Source organism: Palaemon carinicauda, chromosome 13 (genome assembly GCF_036898095.1).
Source record: "Palaemon carinicauda isolate YSFRI2023 chromosome 13, ASM3689809v2, whole genome shotgun sequence".
Classification (NCBI taxonomy): Eukaryota; Metazoa; Arthropoda; class Malacostraca; order Decapoda; family Palaemonidae; genus Palaemon; species Palaemon carinicauda.
In genome coordinates, this window is record NC_090737.1 from 140,372,361 (window position 1) to 140,397,758 (window position 25,398).

Consider the following 25,398-nt stretch of genomic DNA (forward strand, 5'->3'; position numbering starts at 1 on the left):
ATAGAATAGATTTGACAAGTAAAAAGTTTACACCTCTTCAAGCTGACTACATTCATCCCATACTCCACTTCTATGCTTGTATGCTAGGCCAGTCACATCTGTCTACGTACAGTGATTAGCTTGGGTCTTTGACTTACGTATAGGATCTATACCACCAATTTGTTTCTAAATGGACATTATTCCTCCTCTTATTACTATGAATAGGTTGCTGGCAGGGAGGGGAGGGAAAGAGTGGGAAAGTATATGGGGCACAACTGAAGGAAAGAGCAGGATAAGTTTAAATACAAAATTAGGTCCTCGACTTACGAACATTCAGAGACACAAACAAAAATTCATCTGAAATAATAAATCTCAGATATTGTATCAAAAAATCAAAATGAAATATTGTAATAGAAAAAATATTATAAAAAGGAGGGCAGTAAGCAAGATGGGCATTTGCAATATGAAACTATTTGTTGAATTTAAAACATGCATCCGTCTATTGCGTACAACCGATCGTTTTATTTGATCGCTCCAAGAACTGTTAGGGTGTTTAAAAAGAAAACTTTTCAAGCACTGTAAATGTGAGTGCCGAGACATCCAAAACTGGTCTCCACCCTCCTGAACATTTTGTGTCCAGGAATATGTTGTAGAACACTGTCGGACGATTTAAGATCTCTTCAATCACATATTTCTCCGAGAGATTTGCAATTTTTATTTGCAGTAACTGAGCTTTTGCTGTATAAGTAAGATGACTTGCATACAGGAATGGTTTTCTCAATTAAGGCGGGTTGGTACTGTATTCAGTAGCCTTCTTTGACCAAAGCCAAGACCCAAGGGTTGGGCTGTTCTCTTTCCAAAATGAGTAAAAGGCGAGCCAGTCGCGTACCTGTCAATTGTTATGCATCGCATTCTAAATCCTGCATGAGACATACATTTTAAATCCTGAGTGAGACACGCATTTTAAATTCTGCGTGAGACTCGCTCATTCTAAATCCTCCATAAGACTCATGCATGTTAAATCCTCCGTGAGACTCAGGCATTTTATATCCTACGCGAGACTCACGCATTTTAGCCTCGTGTCACTCTAACAAGCGCAGTTACCAAAACCTCCCTCCTTGACAAACCTTCAAAAAATAGTGATTATTTTCAAAGTAAACATGGTGAAAATGATCATGAGCATTCCTTTGACAAAAACTACAATAATTTCCAGACAGGATAAACATGCTACTGCTAGGGTCCCACAGCCCACCCTCCCACATTATCCACCACAGATGAAGCTTCATAATGCTGAATCCCCTACTGCTGCTGCCTCCGTGGTCTTCCAAAGCACCGGAAGAAGCAGCAGGGCCTACTGGAACTGCGTCACAATCGCTCGCCATTCATTCCTATTTCTAGCACGCTCTCTTGCCTCTCTCACATCTATCCTTCTATCACCCAGAGCTTCCTTCACTCCATCCATCCACCCAAACCTTGGCCTTCCTCTTGTACTTCTCCCATCAACTCTTGCATTCATCACCCTCTTTAGCAGACAGCCATTTTCTACTTTAAGAACTGTAACATTAAAATAAATATTTCCTATATAAACTATAAAAACTTTAACAAAACAAGAGGAAGAGAAATAAGATAGTAGTGTGCCCGAGTGTACTCTCACTGCCGGCCTTCGGTTGAAGTAACCGTCATACTGTTCTACGAAAAGGTTTTAGAGTTCGGTTGGCAAACCTTCTGGAATGTCTATTTTAGCAGAATTTTTGCTGTGATATCTCCTCAATGAAAGGACCTCCTCATTAGTCCGTCGAGCAAATACAGCCGTTTCTAGTCAACTGCAGAAAAAAGGCCTCAGATATATCAATTCATGTCTGGGGTTTGGCCAGTTTTCATCAAAACGCTGGCCAGGAAGGTTGGGTATTTCTAGAAACTGACGTCAGGACATTGGCTCGAGTTCTATTTTCTACTCGAGCCACTAATTTATCATCGTTTACTCCATCCAACACAGGTACTGAGATACGAGCAGAAGTCAATTTTAGTTTTGTGTCTCTGATACTGAACCTACCATGTTAGTACATACCGATACTGAACCAACCATAGAAGTACATAACCGTTTTCATCTCTTAACCCTTTTATTTGGGAATTTCCAACCCTTAACCCCTAGCGGGTTATTTTTTTCCCAGCACATTTTGCAGTATATCTTTTTTAAATTGCTCTAACAGCCTTAATTTTTGTCATAGAGAGGTCAGGTTGGTCTCATTCTCTTGGAAAATGCCAGAATTTTCTAAAAAAAATTATCAAAAATATGAAAAAAAAAATTTATAGCATTTTTTTGCTAGGACGTACCGGTACGTCCATGAGGGTAAAGGAATGGCTTTTGTGAAACGTACCAGTACGTCCTTTTGGGGTAAAAGGGTTAATCATATAAAACACAAAGACTGATAGTACTTCGGTGGCTCAATCTGCAAATTTCTCTCGTAATCGTGAACCAGAATCTCCAGTCTTTTTCTGAATTTGAGACAATTCTGTGTATCTATCCATAATGAACTTGGAGAGACAAGGTGCAAAAACTATCTTGGAAGTTGACCCACTCTACGATTTGATAGAATAAGAAACAGAAGGTCCTTAACTTACAAACTTAATAGATTCCAAGATGTTTGGAAATTGAATTTTGTTCAATTTTGGCCTAGGTTAGACCTAACCTAAGTTACATGCCTACAATTCCCAGCTCCAAGAGCCAGCAAATATTCCCGTTTCATATAAAATAAATACCTGATTATTGCAAATGTTGTTTTGCTTACTGTATTAGGTGATATAACTTTGTTTTATTATAGTATTTAATTATCCTATAACAGTATACTGTACAGTACAAACTTTTGATAGAATATCCGAGATTTATTCCAGTTCGATTTATGTTTGTAGCTCCAAATGGTTGCAAGCTGAGGACATTAATTATTTTATCCCCGCAATGATTGAAAAGGCGATGCTTCCCCACTTTCATTGTTTGTCTCTGTATTTCTCTTCCTGATTTACCTGTCTTGCTGGGAAATCCTTGTGAACATCAGCTGCCTCCGATGCCTTAGATGACCTCGGAGGTAGCAGCAGTAGGGGATTCAGCATTATGAAGCTTCATCTGTGATGGATAATGTGGGAGGGTGGGCTGTGGCACCCTAGCAGTACCAGCTGAACTCGGTTGAGTCCCTTGTCAGGTTGGGTGGAACGTAGAGAGGAGAGGTCCCATTTTTTGTTTTTGTCTCATTTGTTGATATCGACTAACCCCCAGAATTGGGGGAAGTGCCTTGGTTTATGTATGTATGTATGTATTTATACTTTGAAACAGGGGTAGCTTAAAGAGCATGTAGAATTGTATTATCTTTGGATGTACAGTACTAGCACCTATATTAGCCCCAATACGATTACAGTACAGTATAGCAATATGAGCTAGTAGCTAAGCTTGCAGATAAACGGCGATGGCTGTTATCTGAAATACGATGAAAACAATTCAAATTGATTGAAACTTTGTTCAACTTCTCAGATTTTAAGGGAATCATACAATATGCCATGCCATCCACATAAATAATACTAGATCAGCTCAGTCTTCTGCCTCACAATCTAGCTGTCTCATAGAGTGACTAGGATCATGGAATTGCAAAAAGTTTGGCTGCAGAAGAAATATAGAAGGTAAAGATTTTGAGACCGAGAGGGTTTCAATTTTGTAGTGAGGAAACGTAGGCTCAGATTTTTTTACTGAATGAAATGCTATTAATGTTAGAATGACTACAGGAGGTTGGGTTAGGTTTGGCCATAGTTTGAGAATGACCAAAACTTCAAAGTAAACGGAGGATTCACTGGAATTCCAAGTAGTCTATAGATTGGAAGGCATTGTACCACCGAACATCTGCCAAACAGCCCATTGAAAGACCCAAAAATAAGAGAAAGATGAAACGGACCCACTCTACAATCACCAAGTGGTTAGAAAGATTGAAATCCTGCAAGAGCTTCTTAACAACCAATAGCCTCGACCCCATGGAGTCAGCAACTTACCACCTAGAATGCTGGAGAGAAAAACAGACCACAGCCCACTTGGTGAAGCCATCCAGAGCCCCTGTGACTCTCATCCCTATGGAACAAACCTCTGTAGAAAGTATAAGGTTACTCTGAAACGTGCTAGAGTTGGAAGAACTGGAGACAATCTTCATAAGCGGAGGTGTTAGGTTACTCGATGAAGAACTGGAGACAATCTTCATAAGCGGAGGTGTTAGGTTACTCGATGAAGAACTGGAGACAATCTTCATAAGCGGAGGTGTTAGGTTACTCGATGAAGAACTGGAGACAATCTTCATAAGCGGAGGTGTTAGGTTACTCGATGAAGAACTGGAGACAATCTTCATAAGCGGAGGTGTTAGGTTACTCGATGAAGAACTGGAGACAATCTTCATAAGCGGAGGTGTTAGGTTACTCGATGAAGAACTGGAGACAATCTTCATAAGCGGAGGTGTTAGGTTACTCGATGAAGAACTGGAGACAATCTTCATAAGCGGAGTCTCGACACCTCCGCCGAGTGTCCATGTGGTCATTCCATCCAGATAATGGACCACATACTTTGTGGGTATGAACAGTAATGTGAAAATACAAATCTCCTACATGCCCTGCAATACATTAAGACTTATTTACGATCTACCATTTTATTATTTAAAATTTTATGGTCTTTCAGCCTCCTAAAAGAGGTTCCACCTTTCTATACGCTGTGGAGGTACAGTATATATGAGCACCAAAATTTAAACAAGAGGTTGAAATGAAAAGAAAAATATGCCAACACAGAATGAGGAAGAAGGAAGACGTGCCTTTCTTCGGCGAAACTTAAAAGTTCCTCTGTCATGACAATAAAAAATTTCTCAATTCTGTAGAACCTTGTTTCATATATGGCAAAACTGCCGTAAGATCCGACTGTACAGCATTCGACCTTATTCGACCAGATTGTGTGACAGAACTAGTGCCTCAAACACAGCTAGTACTTCTAGGAAATGTAAAAACCTTTGTGAGACTACAATTGACAAATTTCCTAAGAGCTAATTAATCTCCAAAGTAGAACTTCATTTCAACAGACACGTCGCAGAACATTATGATCGGGAACCAGTACCTAGAGAATAAAAAATTGAGATAAAAAAAAAAAAAACTATCCTAGAATTTTCCTTTAATTCTTAATATTTGAAACAGAAACCATTTTCAAAATTATTGTTATTATTATTACTATCCAAGCTTGGAAAAGTTGGATGCTATAAGCCGAAGGTCTCCAACAGGGAAAATAGCCCAGTAAAATGGGAAAATAGACTACAAGTAAACTAATGAACAATTAGAATAACAGATTTTAAAAACAGTAACATTAAAATAGATAATTCATAAATATAGTATAAAAACTTATATCAGCCTGTTCAACATAAAAACATTTGCTTCATGTTTGAACTTCTACTGATTCAACTGCCTGATTAGGTATATCATTCCACAACTTGGTCACAGCTGGAATAAAAACTTCTAGAATACTGTTAAGTATTGAGCCTCAGGATGGAGAAGGCATGACTATTAAAATTAACTGCATACCTAATATTACAATTGATCGATTGTTTTAAGGTTTTCTGGCATCCTGACATCTAAGGTCATTGACGCCGATATCGTTTATTGTGAATAAAAAATAAAAGAATATTCAATTAAAACCTTAAAAGCAAAGATGTCATTTTGAAAGTTAAATATCGTCCAGAAGATCTGCTTCCGAAATGAAGCTAGAAATACTACTAGCATGGTAGGACACATCATGTCCAAGAATCCTGGCAAGGATGACTCTGCCATCCTCACCTCGAGCCTCAAACAGGTATCGATTTCTCTTACTATTATATATAGGGGATCAGGTTAACAAAATCGGATGGTACTATCAGGGAAGATCTGAATGCAAAGGATGGTCAGAATTAAGAAAAATCTTATGCAACATGCATAACAAAGTAAATGAATGACCTATTCCAAGCAGACTTTAGATTCAACCCAACCGAGCATTAGCTATGTATTCCCAGAGGGCGTAGTTCTTTACAAGACCAACCAATTGTGGAACAAAACTACATTTATTCCTTCAATATTTTGACCACAAGCAGAAATTTTGTAAGTCGTTTCAACATAAAAGCCTGAAAGAAAGAGGCTATCATCCTCTCCAGATACAATATTAACAGAGTCTGATTCAAACAGGACTTCTTGAGATAGACTAAAATCACGAGCCTCGTTAAGAAGTTCCACGAAAAGGTCGTCAAAGAATGTCCACTCAATTGTTGATGAGCACTCCAGTGTCTCAATGAAGAAAAATGTATTCCTATATTTAACTACTTTGCTACTGGAGCTGTGGCTTTTGAAAAGCTTCGGGGAACAGCATTCAAAACAAAACTAAAACTGACAAATCCTGTCTTGTACCAAACTTGAGGTATTTAGTGTCTGTTAAAAATGTCCAAGTTCTATTTACTCTATAAAACTGGTGTACCTCAGTATCTTTAACACATGCAGACATTATGTACTTAGGTGGGAAGTAGTCGAGTTGTTTTTGGTTGAGAGCGATCAAGATTATTATAAATATTTTCTACAAAGATTAAGTTATTGAATCCTGATCCAGCCCACTGACAGAGCACAGGTATTTACAACTTATCTCCACCTTTGAATTGCAGCTAAAATTGTGAAAGTAGTCTCTATGGAGAACCTGGTTTAAAATAGGAACTTGAGATGAAAAACATCTAAAACTGGTCTCCAAAAGTCTCACTACCTTGAACAGCTCTCGTAATTACTCATACATAAAGCACAAGCATAAAATCATAGCGAGGAAGCGGTAGTAAACACGTACGTCTACTAAAGAGACCAGGAGACAAATGGCGCCGTCTCGCTAACTCGGCCACTCCTACACAGTGGTGAGGCAGGTGGTAAGCATACAATGTTATCAGAATCAAACAACTTGAATTCTGGTCATAACTAAATGACTTAGGAGTAAACTCATACATATATAATGAGGGTTTGAACTTGTGTAGGAACAAAATACAATTATGGATTATGTGTCTGGAGGGTTTTTGAAACAACTGCTAAAATCCAAAAGAATTGTTAGTTTATTAATGAAAGAAAACTTCTCAGGTCTCCATCACTGTATATATTTTTTGGGCTGTACACTCAACTTGAATAAAGTCTACATTTTTTTATTATTCCAAACACAATTACTACAATCTTCCTTGCTTGGCATGAATATTGTACTTACATAAACCTATGGGATCAAATTCATAATCCTTTTATACTATTAGCACCCTATGGAACAAAGTTATTAAATCTCTCTACACTCTCCCTTAGGCTCAAGTAGTCAGTGGATGTCATGCATAGAAGGAAAAGAAGGATTTTTATATATACAGGGGACAAAACGGAAGGGGAAACGTGCAAGAAATCTTGGGGAAGGATATAAAGTTTACTATGCAAGGGAAAATACAAGGAGAAATGTGGTAGGAATTAATCTACATTTAGATTTGCAGGAAGATGTCAGAAATCAAGCTCATGGGAAAGATAAAAGAGTATGGCTTATCTTCTCGGCATGCGTCCCTTAAAGGTGTGGTGAAAAACAGGATTAATTTAGAGGGAAACTACTAGAATACATAGGAAGATCTCGAAGGAGTGAACTGCTAGTGTTATCTGGGGATAAGAGTGTTGGAAGAGACAATCAGGAAGGCGAGAGATTGATGGAATTAGCAGAAGCTATGAATTGTCATGAATACGGAAGTTTGAGAAAAAGGAGAAGTCATTGAGTAACTTATAAAATGGACAAAATGTTTCAAAGATTGACTTTGTGTTAGATAGCCAAGAAAACCATTACGGATTGTAAGATTACAAATAAATCCATAGAACCTCATAAACTGGTAGTGGCAGATTTCAGGCTGAAAGCAATAAGAAAAGGAAAGACCCCAGCCACAAATAGGATCAAAACTTAGAAGCTAAAGGGGGGTATAAGGTACAAGAGTTCAGAGGCAAAGTGGAAGGAGCCAGAGAAGAGATACATAAATGGAAGGTCAGAATTGCCTGAAAGGATATGGCATGTTACGAGATAGTGGTACCGGCATCAGCAGAGGTGTGTGGGAAGCCAAATTGTATACAGCATCATGAAAAAGAACATGGTGGCGGAAACAAGAGGTTCAAACACCGGTAAAAAAAAAAGTATAACCAGATGACAGTGGGAAAAAGATAACCACCAATCGAGAGAAGAATATAGATGGACAAAGAGGGAAATGAAGAGATTGCAAAATGAGAAACCAGGAGAGAGTAATATGCAATAATGGGAACACCAGAAGGGGAAAAGATAATCTAAAGAATAGCAGAAGTGGAAATAAAAGGCAGGCTGGATGTAGGAGAGACAGGAATTATCAAAGATGGAGATGGAAATTCCTCACTTGAGGTAGAAGACAAGAGAAGATGGTAAGACTATTTCTTACAACTATTTAATACTAAGAAGGAGTAAGAAACACAGGAAAATGTTCCTTCTTCTATGCATCAAGTAATGTTGAGAATGCTATAAAGAAGGAAAATTAAATATAAAGTTGCAGGAAAGTCTGAGGTAACAATAGAAATGACTAAGGGATTGAAAAACCTAGACAAAGAGTAATGTAAAGAAGTCTAGGGAAGCTCATCTGATATACTAAGGTCATGTAATAAGAAGGTGGAACCAATCAAGAGAGCTAAGAACATGCCAGTGATGGGGAGGAGGAGGAGGAGGATTGTCGGGCGACAGCAGATCGGACGGATGGACGTGGCGAGAGGGGATATGGCTTTAGTGCGACTGGGGGAAGATGCAATGGACAGATGGAAAAAAGTTGACTTGAGCGGACAACCCTGCAGTACAGTGGGATTAATATGATAAAAAAAAAGAATGAATTGGATATAAAATTTACGCCTTAAGCCAATCACCGGGCCCTACAATGCAAATTAATTTATCATGCCCTTACACTCACAAGATTTGGTTATCATTTTAACCTATAAAGCCAATCAAAATTTCATTTAATAATGTCTAAGAGATAGTTCTTGATAAAAAAGTGAATCATATTAATACAGGCAATATTTGTTAGGTTGCAATGAATATATTAACTTTTCATTTGTGATCGTTTCACACTATTTTGACATCTACATCTAACAATCTGCCATTTTGGGCACACTAGACCATTCAAAGCCTCTCAAGTTTTGATAAGGTTATCAGAGTAATTACCATGACATAACCATATATATAAACTTAGGCTGGAGGAACGTAGAGAGTAGAGGTCCCCTTTTTTTGTGTTGTTTGTTGTTGATGTCGGCTACCCCCCAAAATTGGGGGAAGTGCCTTGGTATATGGATATGGATGGATAATCTATCTCAAATATAATATCCACTAAATTTCTTCTCTGCTTGACCTTATTTCTCCGGATCTTGCCTCGAGGAAGAAGTGCATATCATCATCGGGGTCTCCTGAAATGGAAAATCCTACATTAGAGCATTGCTGGACATTTGGAAAATGTTGCTGTTCCACAAAATAGCTTGCAATGGGTAAGAATAATCAAAGACTGGCTTTACTGTTCTGTCAATTTTCTCTGATACTGTACTTCGTTATCCATTTTAATCATGTAAGCGCCCTAACTCATTTGAGCAGATTGTAAATTTTCTTAGTTCCAAATAAAGCATTGAGAGAAGGATCCAGTTTCATTACAACCTCCTTTATCTTAATTTATCCAACGCATCCTTGAAAAGAAAGTATTTAATGCTAATTATTTATCGCCGTGAATACGCCAACAGGTTACGAGCTAAGGTTATTGGCAAAACCATTTGATGGCGATGACAATAATTATGATATACATGAAGACTCTGTGGCCACAATGCACATTCTCAACTTGTATTCAACATATGATAAATACGCTGACAAACGGCCAAATGAGTTTAATTTAACAAGAGCAAAACAAACTGTATGACTACCTAATAAACTGTTTTGATAGTCTCTCCCATGTGCTAATAAAACCAGAGGCTTGAGATGACGGAGTAGAAGCTATCAAGTTAATGAGATGATATTACCTTAGGGATATAACACAGAAAATCATTTACATACTCATAAATGGAAGATAAGAATGCTGATGTATCATAAGCTATAACAGATAAAGCTTTGCCGCCGCATAAGGAACGAGGCGAGACGAATAATGACCTGATGGTTGTGTGTACATTAAGTCCTCGACTTAACTTGATAAGGTTCCAAGAAACTTTAAGTCGATTTCTATTAAATTTTGGCTTAGAGTAGGCTTCACCTATTGAAGATTGCCCGGCCCTTTTGGCCAGACACGGGCTCTTGCAATCTTGCAGCCCGTAGAGGCTTCACCTAACTTACATGCCAATGATTTTCAATTGCAAAAGTCAACAAATAGTCTCTCTTCATGTTGCAAACGTCATCTTATTCCTACATTAAATTATATAATGTTTTATTGAAATATTTCATTATGAACTTTGGATACAATATCACAGATTTACGATTTCAGTTGAATTTGTGATTGTATATCGGAATATTACATTTGTTGAAGTTTCAAGGAACTTTCTAGAGTTTTGTGGAAATTGCTAATCGACTAAATCCTCCTTAAAAGTTTGAAGGGCTGAAGATTGCTTTATTATGAAGATCGTCTTAACTTTAATGTTTTTAGAATAATTAATTTTTACTTGTTCATTACTTCTTATATCGTTCACCTATTTCCTTTCCTCAGTGTTATTTTTCCTTTTTGGGGCCCTTGGGCTTATAGCATCCTGCTTTTCCAAGGTTGTAGCTTAGCAAGTAATAATAATACAGAAAATATCATAACTCTCAGGCCTAACTCAAGTGGACCTACTGCTAACAGTGTTAATGGTAGCCCAAACTTCACTAACTCTAATTATAACAGTAATAAAATAAGTACATGTTTTAACTCTTTTACCCCCAGGCTATTTGGAAATTTCCAACCCTTAACCCCCAGGGGGTTATTTTTTTCCCAGCACATTTTGCAGTATATTTTTCTTAAATTGCTCTAACAGCCTTAATTTTTGTCATAGAGAGGTCAGGTTGGTCTCATTCTCTTGGAAAATGCCTGAATTTTTTCAAAAAATTATCAAAAATATGAAAAAAAAATTTATAGAGTTTTTTTTGCAAGGACGTACCGGTACGTCCATGGGGGTAAAGGGATGGCTTTTGTGAAATGTACCAGTACGTCCTTTGGGGGTAAAAGGGTTAAATGCAGTGAACCAGGCTTATATGGAGCTGTAAAAGTGAATCTATCCCCTCACGTTCAATAGACTATAACAGTAATAACCAGAGTGGCACCAAGTAGAGCGAAGACCTCCGCCACAGCAGCTTATTTCTTGACCTTCTACTTGACTTTAGACCTTGACCTTCCGAAATTCAATCATTTCCAGCTTTTTACATATCAGTTGATCCCTGCAAGTTTCATTACGATTAACCCTTTTACCCCCAAAAGGACGTACTGGTACGTTTCACAAAACTCATCCCTTTACCCCCATGGACGTACAGGTACGTCCTTGCAAAAAAATGCTATAAAAAAAATTTTTTCATATTTTTTATATTTTTTTGAGAAAATTCAGGCATTTTCCAAGAGAATGAGACCAACCTGACCTCTCTATGACAAAAATTAAGGCTGTTAGAGCAATTTAAGAAAAATATACTGCAAAATGTGCTGGGAAAAAAAATTATCCCTGGGGGTTAAGGGTTGGAAATTTCCAAATAGGCTGGGGGTTAAAGGGTTAAATGATAATAACTATTTTAAACGTACTGTACTTCAATCTGTAACTAATGCTTTGAAAGCCCAATTTAAGAATCGGTAAAAAAAAAGGGATTTTGACGAAGGAAAAATCTATTTCTGGGCGAGGAACCTGTGTCGCCCAGTGAAATACTCCTTAAAGCACCATTTCTAAGGTATAAATACTGCTAAATATACATACATACATATACCAAGGCACTTCCCCCAATTTTGGGGGGGTAGCCGACATCAACAAATTAAACAAAAACAAAAAGGGGACCTCTACTCTCTACGTTCCTCCAGCCTAACAAGGGACTCAACCGAGTTCAGCTGGTACTGCTAGGGTGCCACAGCCCAACCTCCCACATTTTCCACCACTCATACTGCTGAGTCCCCTACTGCTGCTACCTCCGCGGTCATCTAAGGCACCGGAGGAAGCAGCAGGGCCTACCGGAACTGCTAAATATACCTGAGAAAAAAGTTGCATGGAATGCCAGGAATAAACCCAGCTCGCTCAATCCGAGTGTTGGGATAGTAACTGGGGCGTGTTAGAACCACGACCAGAGGTCCCTCACCAATTAGTCCTCTCCTTCCTCAATATCTCCTTCCGTTCCGGAAGGGCCGGGATAATTTGAGAATCGTATCTATAAAGTACGAGAGGAAGGCCAAGGTTTGGGTGGATGGATGGAGTGAAGGAAGCTCTGGGTGATAGGAGGATAGATGTGAGAGAGGCAAGAGAGCGTGCTAGAAATAGGAATGAATGGCGAGCGATTGTGACGCAGTTCCAGTAGGCCCTGCTGCTGCCTCCGATGCCTTAAATGACCGCGGAGGTAGCAGCAGTAGGGGACTCAGCAGTATGAAGCTTCATCTGTGGTGGATAATGTGGGAGGGTGGGCTGTGGCACCCTAGTAGTACCAGCTGAACTCGGTTGAGTCCCTTGTTAGGCTGGAGGAACATAGAGAGTAGAGGTCCCCTTTTTGTTTCTGTTTCATTTGTTGATGTCGGCTACCCCCCAAAATTGGGGGAAGTGCCTTGGTATATGTATGTATGTATGTATGATTCTTTGATCGCATTCAGATATGCTATTAAAAATTAGTAAAAACAAAAATGCTTCAGCGAGATACTTTGCATCTAAAGCATACCTACTGCCACATGTGGCACTCACCTTTAATCTGTGGTTGAAAAGATCCGATTCCTGGCATTTACAGTCGGTTCCCTCTTTGACCGCTGATTTGCAGGGCACCTGTAAACAATACCAAATTAGTTACAGAACTTAATAAACAGTAAACTAACTAATAAAATTCATATCAAAGTCATACTGATAAGTATCCAAGTCTCCCCACATACAAAAAAAAGTCACTGACTCAATATAGTATATTCCACAGCGAACTCCAAAATAGGTTTAGTGTTTCAATAACATTACACAGGAGGTTACACAATGTGTATTTTGTAAACATCCAATAGCTAAATTTATAAACTATAGAGTCAATTATTACTCAATCATAACAGCTGAGGCCGGTGGATTGGGCAACTTGGCCAAAGGGAAGCCAGTAAAAGGAAAATCACTTAACCCTTTTACCCCAAAAGGACGTACTGCTACGTTTCACAAAAGCCATCCCTTTACACCCATGGACGTACCGGTACGTCCTTGCAAAAAAATGCTATAAAAATCTTTTTTTCATATTTTTGATAATTTTTTGAGAAACTTCAGGCATTTTCCAAGAGAATGAGACCAACCTGACCTCTCTATGACAAAAATTAAGGCTGTTAGAGCAATTTGAAAACAAATATACTGCAAAATGTGCTGGGAAAAAAATAACCCCCTGGGGGTTAAGGGTTGGAAATTTCCAAATATCCTGGGGGTTAAAGAGTTAACAACTAAATTATAAACATTTCTGTTTTGCAGTTAAAGGGAAAGATATGACTTTACTGAACTATACCAGCAGAAGTTATGCAGGATACTCCCAATCTTGGGCATCCGACATCTTGCACTAGAGCGGAGAAAAAACACAGAAAAACACAGCCAGAATATCACAACAAGCGGAAGCGATGATGCTATGAAAAGGAGTGACGTAGTTGGCGTGGGTTGAGATGGTGGTGGTAGTAGCATTCAGTGGTGGGTGTTGAACGGCACCTCGCTGTAACGGGGATATCGAGGAGGAGATATCTAAATGGCGCGAGACCTCTGGTTGTGATTTATCCCGCCCCAGTATTATACCGACACCTTATATAGGTGAACGAGCTGGGTTCAACCCTGGCATTCCAATGCAACTTTTTTCTCTGGTAATTCATCGTAGTTATATACCTTAGAAATGATGCAAAAGGAGCATTTCAAGGAGCGGCGCAGGTCTCTCGCCCAGAAATAGATTTTTCCTTCGTCAAAATCCCTTTTTTACTTTGAACTTCTCTGATGATTTATTGCCTTATAGAACTTTTATCTTATTATTGGGTCGTTTACCAAGACTTAGAGTAAAATACTTCTTTACTCCCTTAGATTTGGACCAATGATCTTTCAGGAACAAAGAATAAAGTTGCGTCCACACAGGCAACAATAATTTGTGAGACGACTTCTCAAGTTTAATCATTCCTTGTTGCTGTCAGTTTCTTCTGAGCCCTTAGCAAATGTCCTTTGAAAACAGTAGGGCTTGAATTCAAAAAAGCAATGACACCTTGGTCCATATGCTCCAAATAATTATTATTATTATAATTATCATTATTACTAGTTAAGCTACAACCCTACTTGGAAAAGCAGGATACTATAAGCCCTTGGAAGCTAATAGCAAAAAACAGCCCAGTGAGGAGAGGAAACAAGGAAATGTGAAATAAAGTACAAGAGAAATAATGCACAACTAAAATAAAATATTCTAAGAACAGCATCAACATTAAATAGATCTTTCATATATAAACTATAAAAAGTTAAAAAAATTAAGAGGAAGAGGAAAAAAGATTGAATAGCGTTACCGAGTGTACCCTCAAGCAAGAGAACTCTATTCTGAAACAGCAGAAGACTGGTACAGAGGCTATGGCAGTACCCAAGACTAAAGAACAATGGTTTGATTTTGGAGTGTCCTTCTCCTAGAAGAGAAACTAAAGATAGCTAATGAGTCTCTCCTACCCTTACCAAGGGAAAGTGGCCACTGAACAATTAACAGTGCAGTAGTTAACCCCCTGGAGAGAAGAATTGTTTGGTAATCTCTGTATTGTCAGGTGCATGAGGGCAGAGAAGAATGTGGAAAGAATAGGCCAGACTATCTGGTGTATTATGTACAGGTGATGAATGCAAGAGTTGATGGGAGAAGTACAAGAGGAAGGCCAAGGTTTGGGTGGATGGATGGAGTGAAGAAAGCTCTGGGTGATAGGAGGATCGATGTGAGAGAGGCAAGAGAGCGTGCTAGAAACAGGAATGAATGGCGAGCGATTGTGATGCAGTTCCGGTAGGCCCTGCTGCTGCCTCCGATGCCTTAGATGACCCCGGAGGTAGCAGCAGTAGGGGATTCAGCATTATGAAGCTTCATCTGTGGTGGATAATGTGGGAGGGTGGGCTGTGGCACCCTAGCAGTACCCGCTGAACTCGGTTGAGTCCCTTGTTAGGCTGGGAGGAACGTAGAGCGTAGAGGTCCCCTTTTTGTTTTTGTTTCATTTGTTGATGTCGGCTACCCCCTAAAATTAGGGGAAGTGCCTTGGTATATGTATGTATGTACTAGTTAGGCTACAACCCTACTTGGAAAAGCAGGATACTATAAGCCCTTGGGAGCTAATAGCAAAAAACAGCCCAGTGAGGAGAGGAAACAAGAGAAATAATGAACAACTAAAATAAAATATTCTAAGAACAGTAACAACATTAAATAGATCTTGCATATACAAACTATAAAAAGCTAAAAAAATTAAGGGGAAGAGAAAAATAAGATTGAATAGCATTACCGAGTCTACCCTGAAGCAAGAGAACTCTATTCCGAAACAGCGGAAGACTGGTACAGAGGCTATGGCAGTACCCAAGACTAAAGAACAATGGTTTGACTTTGGAGTGTCCTTCTCCTAGAAGAGAAACTAAAGATAGCTAATGAGTCTCTCCTACCCTTACCAAGGGAAAGTGGCCACTGAAATATTAATAGTGTAGGAGTTAACCCCCTGGAGAGAAGAATTGTTTGGTAATCTCAGTATTGTCAGGCGCATGAGGGCAGAGAAGAATGTGGAAAGAATAGGCCAGACTATCTGGTGTATTATGTACAGGTGATGAATGCAAGAGTTGATGGGAGAAGTACAAGAGGAGGGCCAAGGTTTGGGTGGATGGATGGAGTGAAGGAAGCTCTGGGTGATAGGAGGATAGATGTGAGAGAGGCAAGAGAGCTTGCTAGAAATAGGAATGAATGGCGAGCGATTGTGAAGCAGTTCCGGTAGGCCCTGCTGCTTCCTCCGGTGCCTTAGATGACCGCGGAGGTAGCAGCAGTAGGGGATTCAGCATTATGAAGCTTCATCTGTGGTGGATAATGTGGGAGGTTGGGCTGTGGCACCCTAGCAGTACCAGCTAAATTCAGTGGAGTTCCTTGTTAGGCTGGGAGGAACGTAGAGAGTAGAGGTCCCCTTTTTGTTTTAGTTTCATTTGTTGATGTCGGCTAACCCCCAAAATTGGGGGAAGTGCCTTGGTATATGTATGTATGTATGTACAGGGAAAGGAAAAATGAGCTGTAACCAGAGAGAGGGATCCACTCCTGTCCGGCTAGCCAACGGACTCAAGTGAGCAGGTGACCAGGAGCATTGGCCAGTACTAAAACTTTTAAACAAACCCTTGAAAACATAACACTGTCAGACTTCTGGTAAAATAAAGGTGTGTAAAGCAATCACTCGAGCCTTCTTGTTAAACCTCTACACGACAGGCAGTTGTCTCTTCCATTATACCCCTGGATCCTCTGCCTGATACACCAGCAAGGGTTTCAGCTGTAGGAATCAAGTCAATCTCTCCTTATATAGTTAAGGCTTGGCTGTAGCCAAAATAACCAGGTCTCATCCACATTAAAAACCTGCTCGTCAAGGTAACCACCTTTCCTTAATAATACAAGTCAGCACAATAGGATATTTTTAAAAATTTCACTAAAATAAATATTTTTCCAGATCTTTAAAATACGGGACCCAAAGATGGTTGATATGGTACAATAACGTCTAATACAGGACGTCTGGTTACCCTGCGTTATCACGCAAGAGACAACGTTTGTATCGGGAATAGCATTGCAGGAGTCATATTCACAAAATTTGGCCTCTATAGTCTAGCAATGAGAATTGAAGGTCATTTAAACCATTATTTGTTTTTTGCCAGGAATATATAAAAGGAATGAAATAACCGAGCTTCCGCAACCCTACGAGGAAGACCTAAAAAAAATAATAGATTCATTTTTATTAATTTAGAAAATACAAAATGAATATTATACCTGATGTAGAGAAAATGACAAAGCAGCATAAAAGAAAGTAAACTCAAAATAGTTAGATTATAACACGCACTATTGCAGACGCTATTCCTCGTCCCTGAACCCGAAGAGAATGGAGAGCAAGAATGAAGGAAATAGGAGCAGGGATATGGCAGAAGACTTGAAAGTAGGAGCAGATAAGGAATGAGGGTAAATTTACAGCTTAAACTATGGCTGGTTTAGGGATAGAGAAATAGCGTGGAATCCACAATAACAAGTAAAGTACAGGGAAGCAAAACCTATTATAACCTCAACCACCTAACAAGTATAGGGTAATCCCAACTTATTTCCTGGGAAGGCTTTGCCCACCTATACCAAGTTAAGCTTTAGTATAAGGCAAATAACCCTATTCAGGTACCATCTGACCACACTAAATGTAAACACTAAAGGTAAAATTCGTAAAATTCATCAAAAAACTATTTACTAATTAGCATAGGCTTGGGGTTGCGGTGGCCATTGTAGTAACGTCGCTGACTGGTGAATGCCAGACTGGAGTTTGCGTCCCGCTCAAACTCGTTAGTTCCTTTGGTCGCTGCAACCTCACCATACTTGTGAGCTAAGGATGGGGGGTTTATGGGAGCCTATAGGTTTAATTGCAATGTCATCAGTAGCCATTGCCTGGCCCCCTTCGTCCTACCTTGGGCGAAGTTCGTATGCATAAATGGTCAGTCTCTAGTCTAGGGCAATGTCACTGTCCCTTGCCTCTGCCATTCATGAGCAGCCTTTAAACCTTTACTGTCCATAACCCATTCAAAATCACAATTTGGATACCTAAAATAAGGCCAATACCAAGACTACAATAAACTGCTACTACAATTACGAAAAATAAGTCACTAATGTTATTTTAGATATGAAAATAACGTAGGTTGAATAAATCTACTTTAAAATGGTTTCTCCTACTTCATAAATATAATCGAGGTCATAGCATGAGCAATTTAAATCTACGGTAGGGTGGCCAGAGAAATGACAGGTGGCCATGTTGGCTAGTCGTATTACGTGCTATTCATAAACCAAAGTATTATTTATAATCAGCAGAGTAATTTATTTTACAATGGCAATCTTCTGAGATGGCCTTAGCTTATACCAGCCATCGGTAGAAAGTAACACAACAGTCACCTTTAAATATCACAATTGTAGACAATACCGTACTTGCTTACCAAGAGACTGATTCTCGATTAGTCTTGTCTTTGCCAGCAAATACCAAATAGTACGTCTTAGACAGTACACCGATATGTTAGTTTATCCATTCTATGTTTAAAAACATAAAAAAATACGTGAAAATACTTACAATACGCTAATTGTAGCAGGAGAGACACGATTTTCTTGAACGAAACTTGCCGCACAATATCACCACAAATTAGGTCACGTGACTTTGTTTACATTTTCGTCAACGTTCCAACAGACTTGCGAGCCACGAAAGGAACGTTCCAACAGCCTTGCGAGCCACGAAGGGACCTCTATTTTAAACCAAGGTCTATAGACCTTGTTTTAAACCATTTATCTATCATATACTTTCGTAAATCACAATGATACATTACAAGTATCTTTAATATATCATATTAGTTTCCCTGAACGGAACTTGCCGCACAATATCACCACAAATTAGGTCACGTGACTTTGTTTACATTTTTGTCAACGTTCCAACAGCCTTGCGAGCCACGAAGGGAACTGTATTTTAAACCAAGGTTTATAGACCTTGTTTTAAACCATTTATCTATCATATATTTTCGTAAATCACAATGATATATTACAAATATCTTTGATATATCATATTTCATCCAATTAATATTAAATTTGTCGTTACAGCTTCAACATTATCCTTTCATTATGACCTATGAACACTGGATTTCAATTATAAATGAATGGCATGATCTTAAAAATTAATATAATCAATTATCAACGAATTTTCAGTAATGCAAAATGCTGTCTAGATAAAAATTTAAATTCGACATTATTTCACAACAGGTAGTAGGTTGGCCAAGGTACCTGCCACCCGTCGAGATACTACCACTAGAGTGTTACTGGGACTTTGACTAACCAGATTATTATTATTATTATTATTATTATTATTATCATCATTATTATCATTATTGGTTAAGCTACAACCCTAGTTGGAAAAGCAGGATGCTATAAGCCCAGGGGCTCCAACAGGGAAAAGTAGCCCAGTGAGGAAAGGAAATAAATAAACTAAAAGAGAAGTAATGAACAATTGAAATAAAATACATCAAGAACAGTAACAACATTAGAACAGAAATTTCATGTATAAACTATGAAAACTTCAAAAAAAAATAAGAGGAAAATAAATAAGATAGAATAGTGTGCCCGAGTGTACCCTCAAGCAAGAGAACTCTAATCCAAGACAGAGTTCCCTTATTTGAAGGTACACTTAAGCACACTTCTATTTATTACATTATTTCCTTTCCGCAATGGGCTATTTTTTCCCTGTTGGACCCCATATATGCCTTATAGCATCCTGCTTTTCCAACTAGGGTTGTAGCTTAGCTAATAATAATAATAATAATAACAATAATAATACAAGACAGATATATTAAAATAAGTAAATTATTTTTATTTGGAGTAATATATTTAATTCTTAATCTATCTATCTATCTATCTATATATATATATATATATATATATATATATATATATATATATATATATATAAATTGATAATACAAATATATTAGAAGAGACTGATGCCAAATTTTTCTTAGCAAGGATCCTTCATTGAAAAAAAAACAACATTAAAAAAACTATTGTCTAAGCTTCCAAATTCTTTCAGATAAAATATATATTTTATAAAATAATGCTACAAAATACAATTATATGTAAGAAATAGAGTACATTAGATCCAATTAATGTTTTATCTAACTGTAAAATTAGAAATCTTGAAGGGTTTTTAGTCATCTGGTTTGGTAACGTGGCAAAAAAGAATTTTGTGTTATGCCTTATAAAACATTAATATACCATTTTAAAGGCAATGTTAAGTCCTAGAATAGAATATAGTTAATCATTAAAGGATATTACATTCTAGAGATAGCTAATTGTATAGAAAAACCTTAAAAATAGAGATTTATTATTAGCAGACGAATTTATTTAGGGAAACAAAACTAAATTAAGAAAATAATATCTTATAAATTGGCCCATTCTACCATGTAAATTTCAGCTTTAATTTTGATACTACGGTTCCTGTAGTCTATTAAATGATTTATATATATTTTTCATTCAATATAGGCTCGTAATTTCAAGAAATTCATGGACACGGCGATGGTATGGACACCTATTGGCAGTAGAAGTAACTATTTATGTAGACATATATTAGATACTATCTTGCAACTTTACATATCCAAAGAAGGTATTTTGTGCAAAACATGGACTATTCTATCATTGCAATATAAGACGAATATATTAGAAAATATAATTACTTTTAACTGGAGTTATAATACACCCAATTGTGAAGATAAATACTGAGAAGAAAACTAAAATAGAAAATTTACTAGCCACTTCTAGCAACTCCAACCTTGCCCATGTTAGTCATCAAAATAGCTATTGTTCAAGTTTTAAAATTCTTAGAGATAAAATATATTTTATGTACAGAAATAATATAAAATATATCTATATAAAGTTACTAATTTTTTTACATATCATTAAAGTCCTATTTGATTATAAAATAAAAAATCTTTAAGGAATTTCGCTCATTTTTTCTGGTAACACAAGTCGCTGAGTCTGTTTCAGAATTCCGTCTGCTATCTATTTTACCAAATATGATTAGCAAAACACCTTTAAGATTTTCTAATTTTACAATCAAATAGATCATTAATAGTATCTAAGGACATTTATTACGTGAAATAAATATATTTTGTATCATTATCATATATAAAATATATTTTATATGAAGAAATTTATAGGGCAGACAATAGGTATTTTAATGAATACTCTCATATACAAAAGTTACTAATAGTTTTTTTAAATTCAATTTTTAAATAGTTTTCCTATCAGCAATTGCATACATTATTACTCCAAAGAAAAGTAATATTATTTCTTAATATATTCGTCTTACATTGCAATGATTGAATAGTGTATGTCTTGCATAAAATAGCCTCTTTGATATACAAAGTTGCAACTAGTATTAATTTTTTTTGCAATATTTTAGTTACTTTTACAGTCAACAGGTGGCCATACTATCACTGTGTCCATGAATTTTTTTGAGATCACAAGCCTATTATGAATAATATATATAGATAAATCATTTATTAGAATAGACGAACAATACATAAAATATTAAAGATTAAGTTTACAAAATACAATTAGACAATTAGTAATATTCTATTTTAACAATTTAGTTTCGTTTCCCAAAATAAATTCGTCTGCTAACAATAAAACTCGATTTTTTAATGTTTTTACCTAGATATAACTGACTCTAGATTGGAATATCCTTAAATGACTAATCCTATTATATCTTAAGACTTACCATTGCCTTTATAAAGGCTTATTAATGTTTTATAAGCCATAACACCAAATTCTATGTTTGACACGTCACCATCATCCTTGGAAAATGCTTTACCACTTGTGTTACCAAACAAGATGAGTAAAACTCCTTCATGATTTTTAATTTTACAGCCAAATAAAACATTAATTTCATCTAATACATATTTCTCTAAGATATAAAGCTATTTTGTAGTAATATTCTCTAAAAATTATATTTTATATGAAAGAATTTTAAAGTTTAGACTATAGGTATTTTGTTGAAGAATCTTAACCAAGAGAAAGAAATTTTTTTGGCTTTTTTTCAAATATATTTATATATTTATATTATCTGTTGTTATATTAACGCCTGGCTTGATTATGTTTCCAAATTAAAGTAATTTTACTTGCTAAAAGATTATTTTTCTATTTTTATTATTTATTTTTCTGAAGCTACTTATTGTAATAAAAAATAGCCCAGGTAAGAACATATGTATATAAGTATAGATACACACGAATGATGTTTATATATATATATATATATATATATATATATATATATATATATATATATATATATACATATAAATATATATATATATATATATATATATATATATATATATATATATACATATAAATATATATATATATATATATATATATATATATATATATATATATATATATATATATATATATTTATATGTATATATATATATATATATATATATATATATATATATATATATATATATATATATATATAGGCTATATATATTCTGGGTGTGGATACCTTAACATGGTGAAAAGGTTTGCGTATCACCAAGATAGCTATGCTATAAGAAGAGTCAAAGCCACCCATACTAGGTTGGTTTGCTGTGAGCGATCAGACAAAAAATCTCCCACCATCACCATACCGCAGTTGGCCAGTGTGGTGACAAAAACTTGCTAAACCTCAGTTATGAATAAGGACATGTCTTAGACATTTGTCCTCCAGTGGACTAGAGGCGGCTATATATATATATATATATATATATATATATATATATATATATATATATATATATATATATATATATATATATACACACACACACAATTATATAGGCTATATAGGCCTAAGTATGTATATGTGTGTGTGCATATTTGTCTTTCTACGCCCTGGTTCTTTAACGAATATGTAGCCAGAAATAATAATAATAATAATAATAATAATAATAATAATAATAATGATAATAATAATAATAATAAAACAAGCAAATAAACAGAAGGACATGGGAACGTTGGGGTAGCCACGCTTTATGACTTTGCTCAGCCGTGTGTGTGCGTGTACGGGTATACATGTATGTACGTACGTGTGTGTGTGAGAGAGGTGGTGGTGGGAGATTTTCGTCTGAACACTCACAGCAAACTAACCTAGTATGGATGGCCCTGACTAGTACAGCTTTGCTGGTCATGGCGATATTCAAACCCCTTCACCACGTCAAGGTATAAACACACACACGAGAGAGAGAGAGAGAGAGAGAGAGAGAGAGAGAGAGAGAGAGAGAGAGAGAGAGAGAGAGAGAGAGAGATAGAGAGAGATGGGCTTGTTTTAGACATGAAAGAATATGTATTATTATTATTAGCTAACCTCCAACCCTAGTTGGAAAAGCAGGATGCTATAAGCCATACAAGAGCTCCAACAGGGAAAAATAGCCTAATGAGGAAAGGAAATGAGGAAATAAATAAATTAAAGAAGTGAACAATTAGAATAGAACATTTTATGAACAATAACAACATTAAAATAAAGTATATAAAGTATAAAAACTTAAGAAAAAAGAGGAAGAGAAATAAGATAGAATAGCGTACCCGAGTGTACCCTCAAGCAAGAGAACACTACCCCAAGACAGTGGAAAACACGGTACAGAGACTAGTAATAACAACAACAACAACAACAACAACAATAATACTAATTTCCTAAAAGGTTGTGAAAGTAATTCATGGCGAAGCACATTACACATTATAAAGTAATACCACAAGAATGTACAGTACAGTAGAGTACATTACATGAGATTTAAAGTACATAAAAGTACTTTGGCTATGTGCTTTAATAGCTACTTATCTAAAGATCTCGAATTTTAATGGCACAGAAATTGAAAAGAAGAACTTAAAGATAATTTGAATAACTTTAATAGGAAATAAACAATGAAATATCAACAGTTATGTCAAGAAATGATAAAATTCTCGAATATAAATAATATATTTTAGGAAGACAATAATAAGATAGTGAATTATAACTAATACGAAATAAGGACATAAAGAGAATCAGCTGATTTCCTCCCCCTTCGGCCTTCGGGTGTTTTTTTCTCTCTCTCTCTCTCTCTCTCTCTCTCTCTCTCTCTCTCTCTCTCTCTCTCTCTCTCTATGAATACCTTAGATTGGAAACCTAGTTTATATATCGACGCTCTTATACCTTATATATATATTTTCTCAGTTATTTTAATAAGGTTCTAACGAAATAATAGAGCATTAGACCCATATAATATATACGATGTTTATAAAGGATGGACAGAGAGAGAGAGAGAGAGAGAGAGAGAGAGAGAGAGAGAGAGAGAGAGAGAGAGAGAGAGAGAGAGAGAGCTAAGACATCTGACTGCTTTGTTTTCCAACACTGCACCTTTGCCAAATCTCCAAACCATATTCTACTTGATAATTGAAATGGAATTTAATATGCCATAAAAAGTTCAGTTTTACAAAGTTTCAATCCTTAGTTATATATTTTGGCTTATCTTAATTACATATAGAAGATATAAGCCAGAAAAATCGTGCTTTAAAATTAAAGTTAATTTTGACAAACAATCCTGTGTGAATATTTGAAGTTACGTAAATAGCAAAATATTAAACAATTACTGATACTTTATGGCTTGACGAATGGATAGACGAACTAAGACGAACTAAACACCATAAACAGACTTAGTGGAAGGACATGTCTGAGGCATTTGTCCTGCAGTAGACGAGTAATATATATATATATATATATATATATATATATATATATATATATATATATATATATATATATATATATATATATATGTGTGTGTGTGTGTGTGTGTGTGTGTGTGTTACGACTCAGAACTGCTTCTAATGTCTGGTATCTGCATAGGCTTAATGCAATAAATTGCATTCATGGCCATTTCACGAAATGGTACTGAAACAATTCATGGAGAAGAAAAAAAAACACCAATTGAAATGTAAGTAATTATGTAATACTGCCACAAGAATGTACAGTACATTTCATAAAATTTATTGAAAAAATAAAAATAAATTTGGAGTCCCTGGGCTTTTAGCATCCTGCTTTTCAAACTATAGTAAAACCAAATGATTACAAGTCATTCAAAAATAATTATTTTCCATAAAAACCACATGTCTTCTTCATAAGGTTGTTTCTCCATCTTTAATTATATATATATATATATATATATATATATATATATATATATATATATATATATGTATATATATACACATAGATAGATAAAGATATATATATATATATATATATATATATATATATATATATATATATATGTGTGTGTATGTGTGTATACACATATAATGTATATATCTATCATATACAGTATATATTATATGTATAAAAATCACGAAAGCTGACCCGTGATGAGCATAAATATGTATTATAGCCAGGAAGGGAAAAATTAAGAGACTTA

General features: G+C 36.1%; 1 protein-coding gene across 18 annotated transcripts in view; it reads right to left on the bottom strand.

The window, feature by feature from the left end:
• The window catches only part of LOC137652539 (uncharacterized), a 316,341-nt gene that overhangs the window by 60,769 nt on the left and 230,174 nt on the right, over positions 1 to 25,398 (bottom strand). For 9 of the 18 annotated variants that reach the window (XM_068386012.1, XM_068386013.1, XM_068386020.1 and 6 more), the window contains 2 exons: positions 12,922 to 12,999; positions 7,121 to 9,462 (listed from right to left, as the gene is read on the bottom strand). The exons of 7 other annotated variants lie outside the window; for them this stretch is intronic. In XM_068386012.1, coding sequence (XP_068242113.1) covers positions 9,409 to 9,462; positions 12,922 to 12,999 — 132 coding nt within the window. In that variant the 3' untranslated portion in view covers positions 7,121 to 9,408. Of the gene's footprint in view, positions 1 to 7,120; positions 9,463 to 12,921; positions 13,000 to 25,398 lie in introns of those variants that run through there. 2 more of the 18 variants (XM_068386025.1, XM_068386021.1) reach the window with 1 other exon arrangement.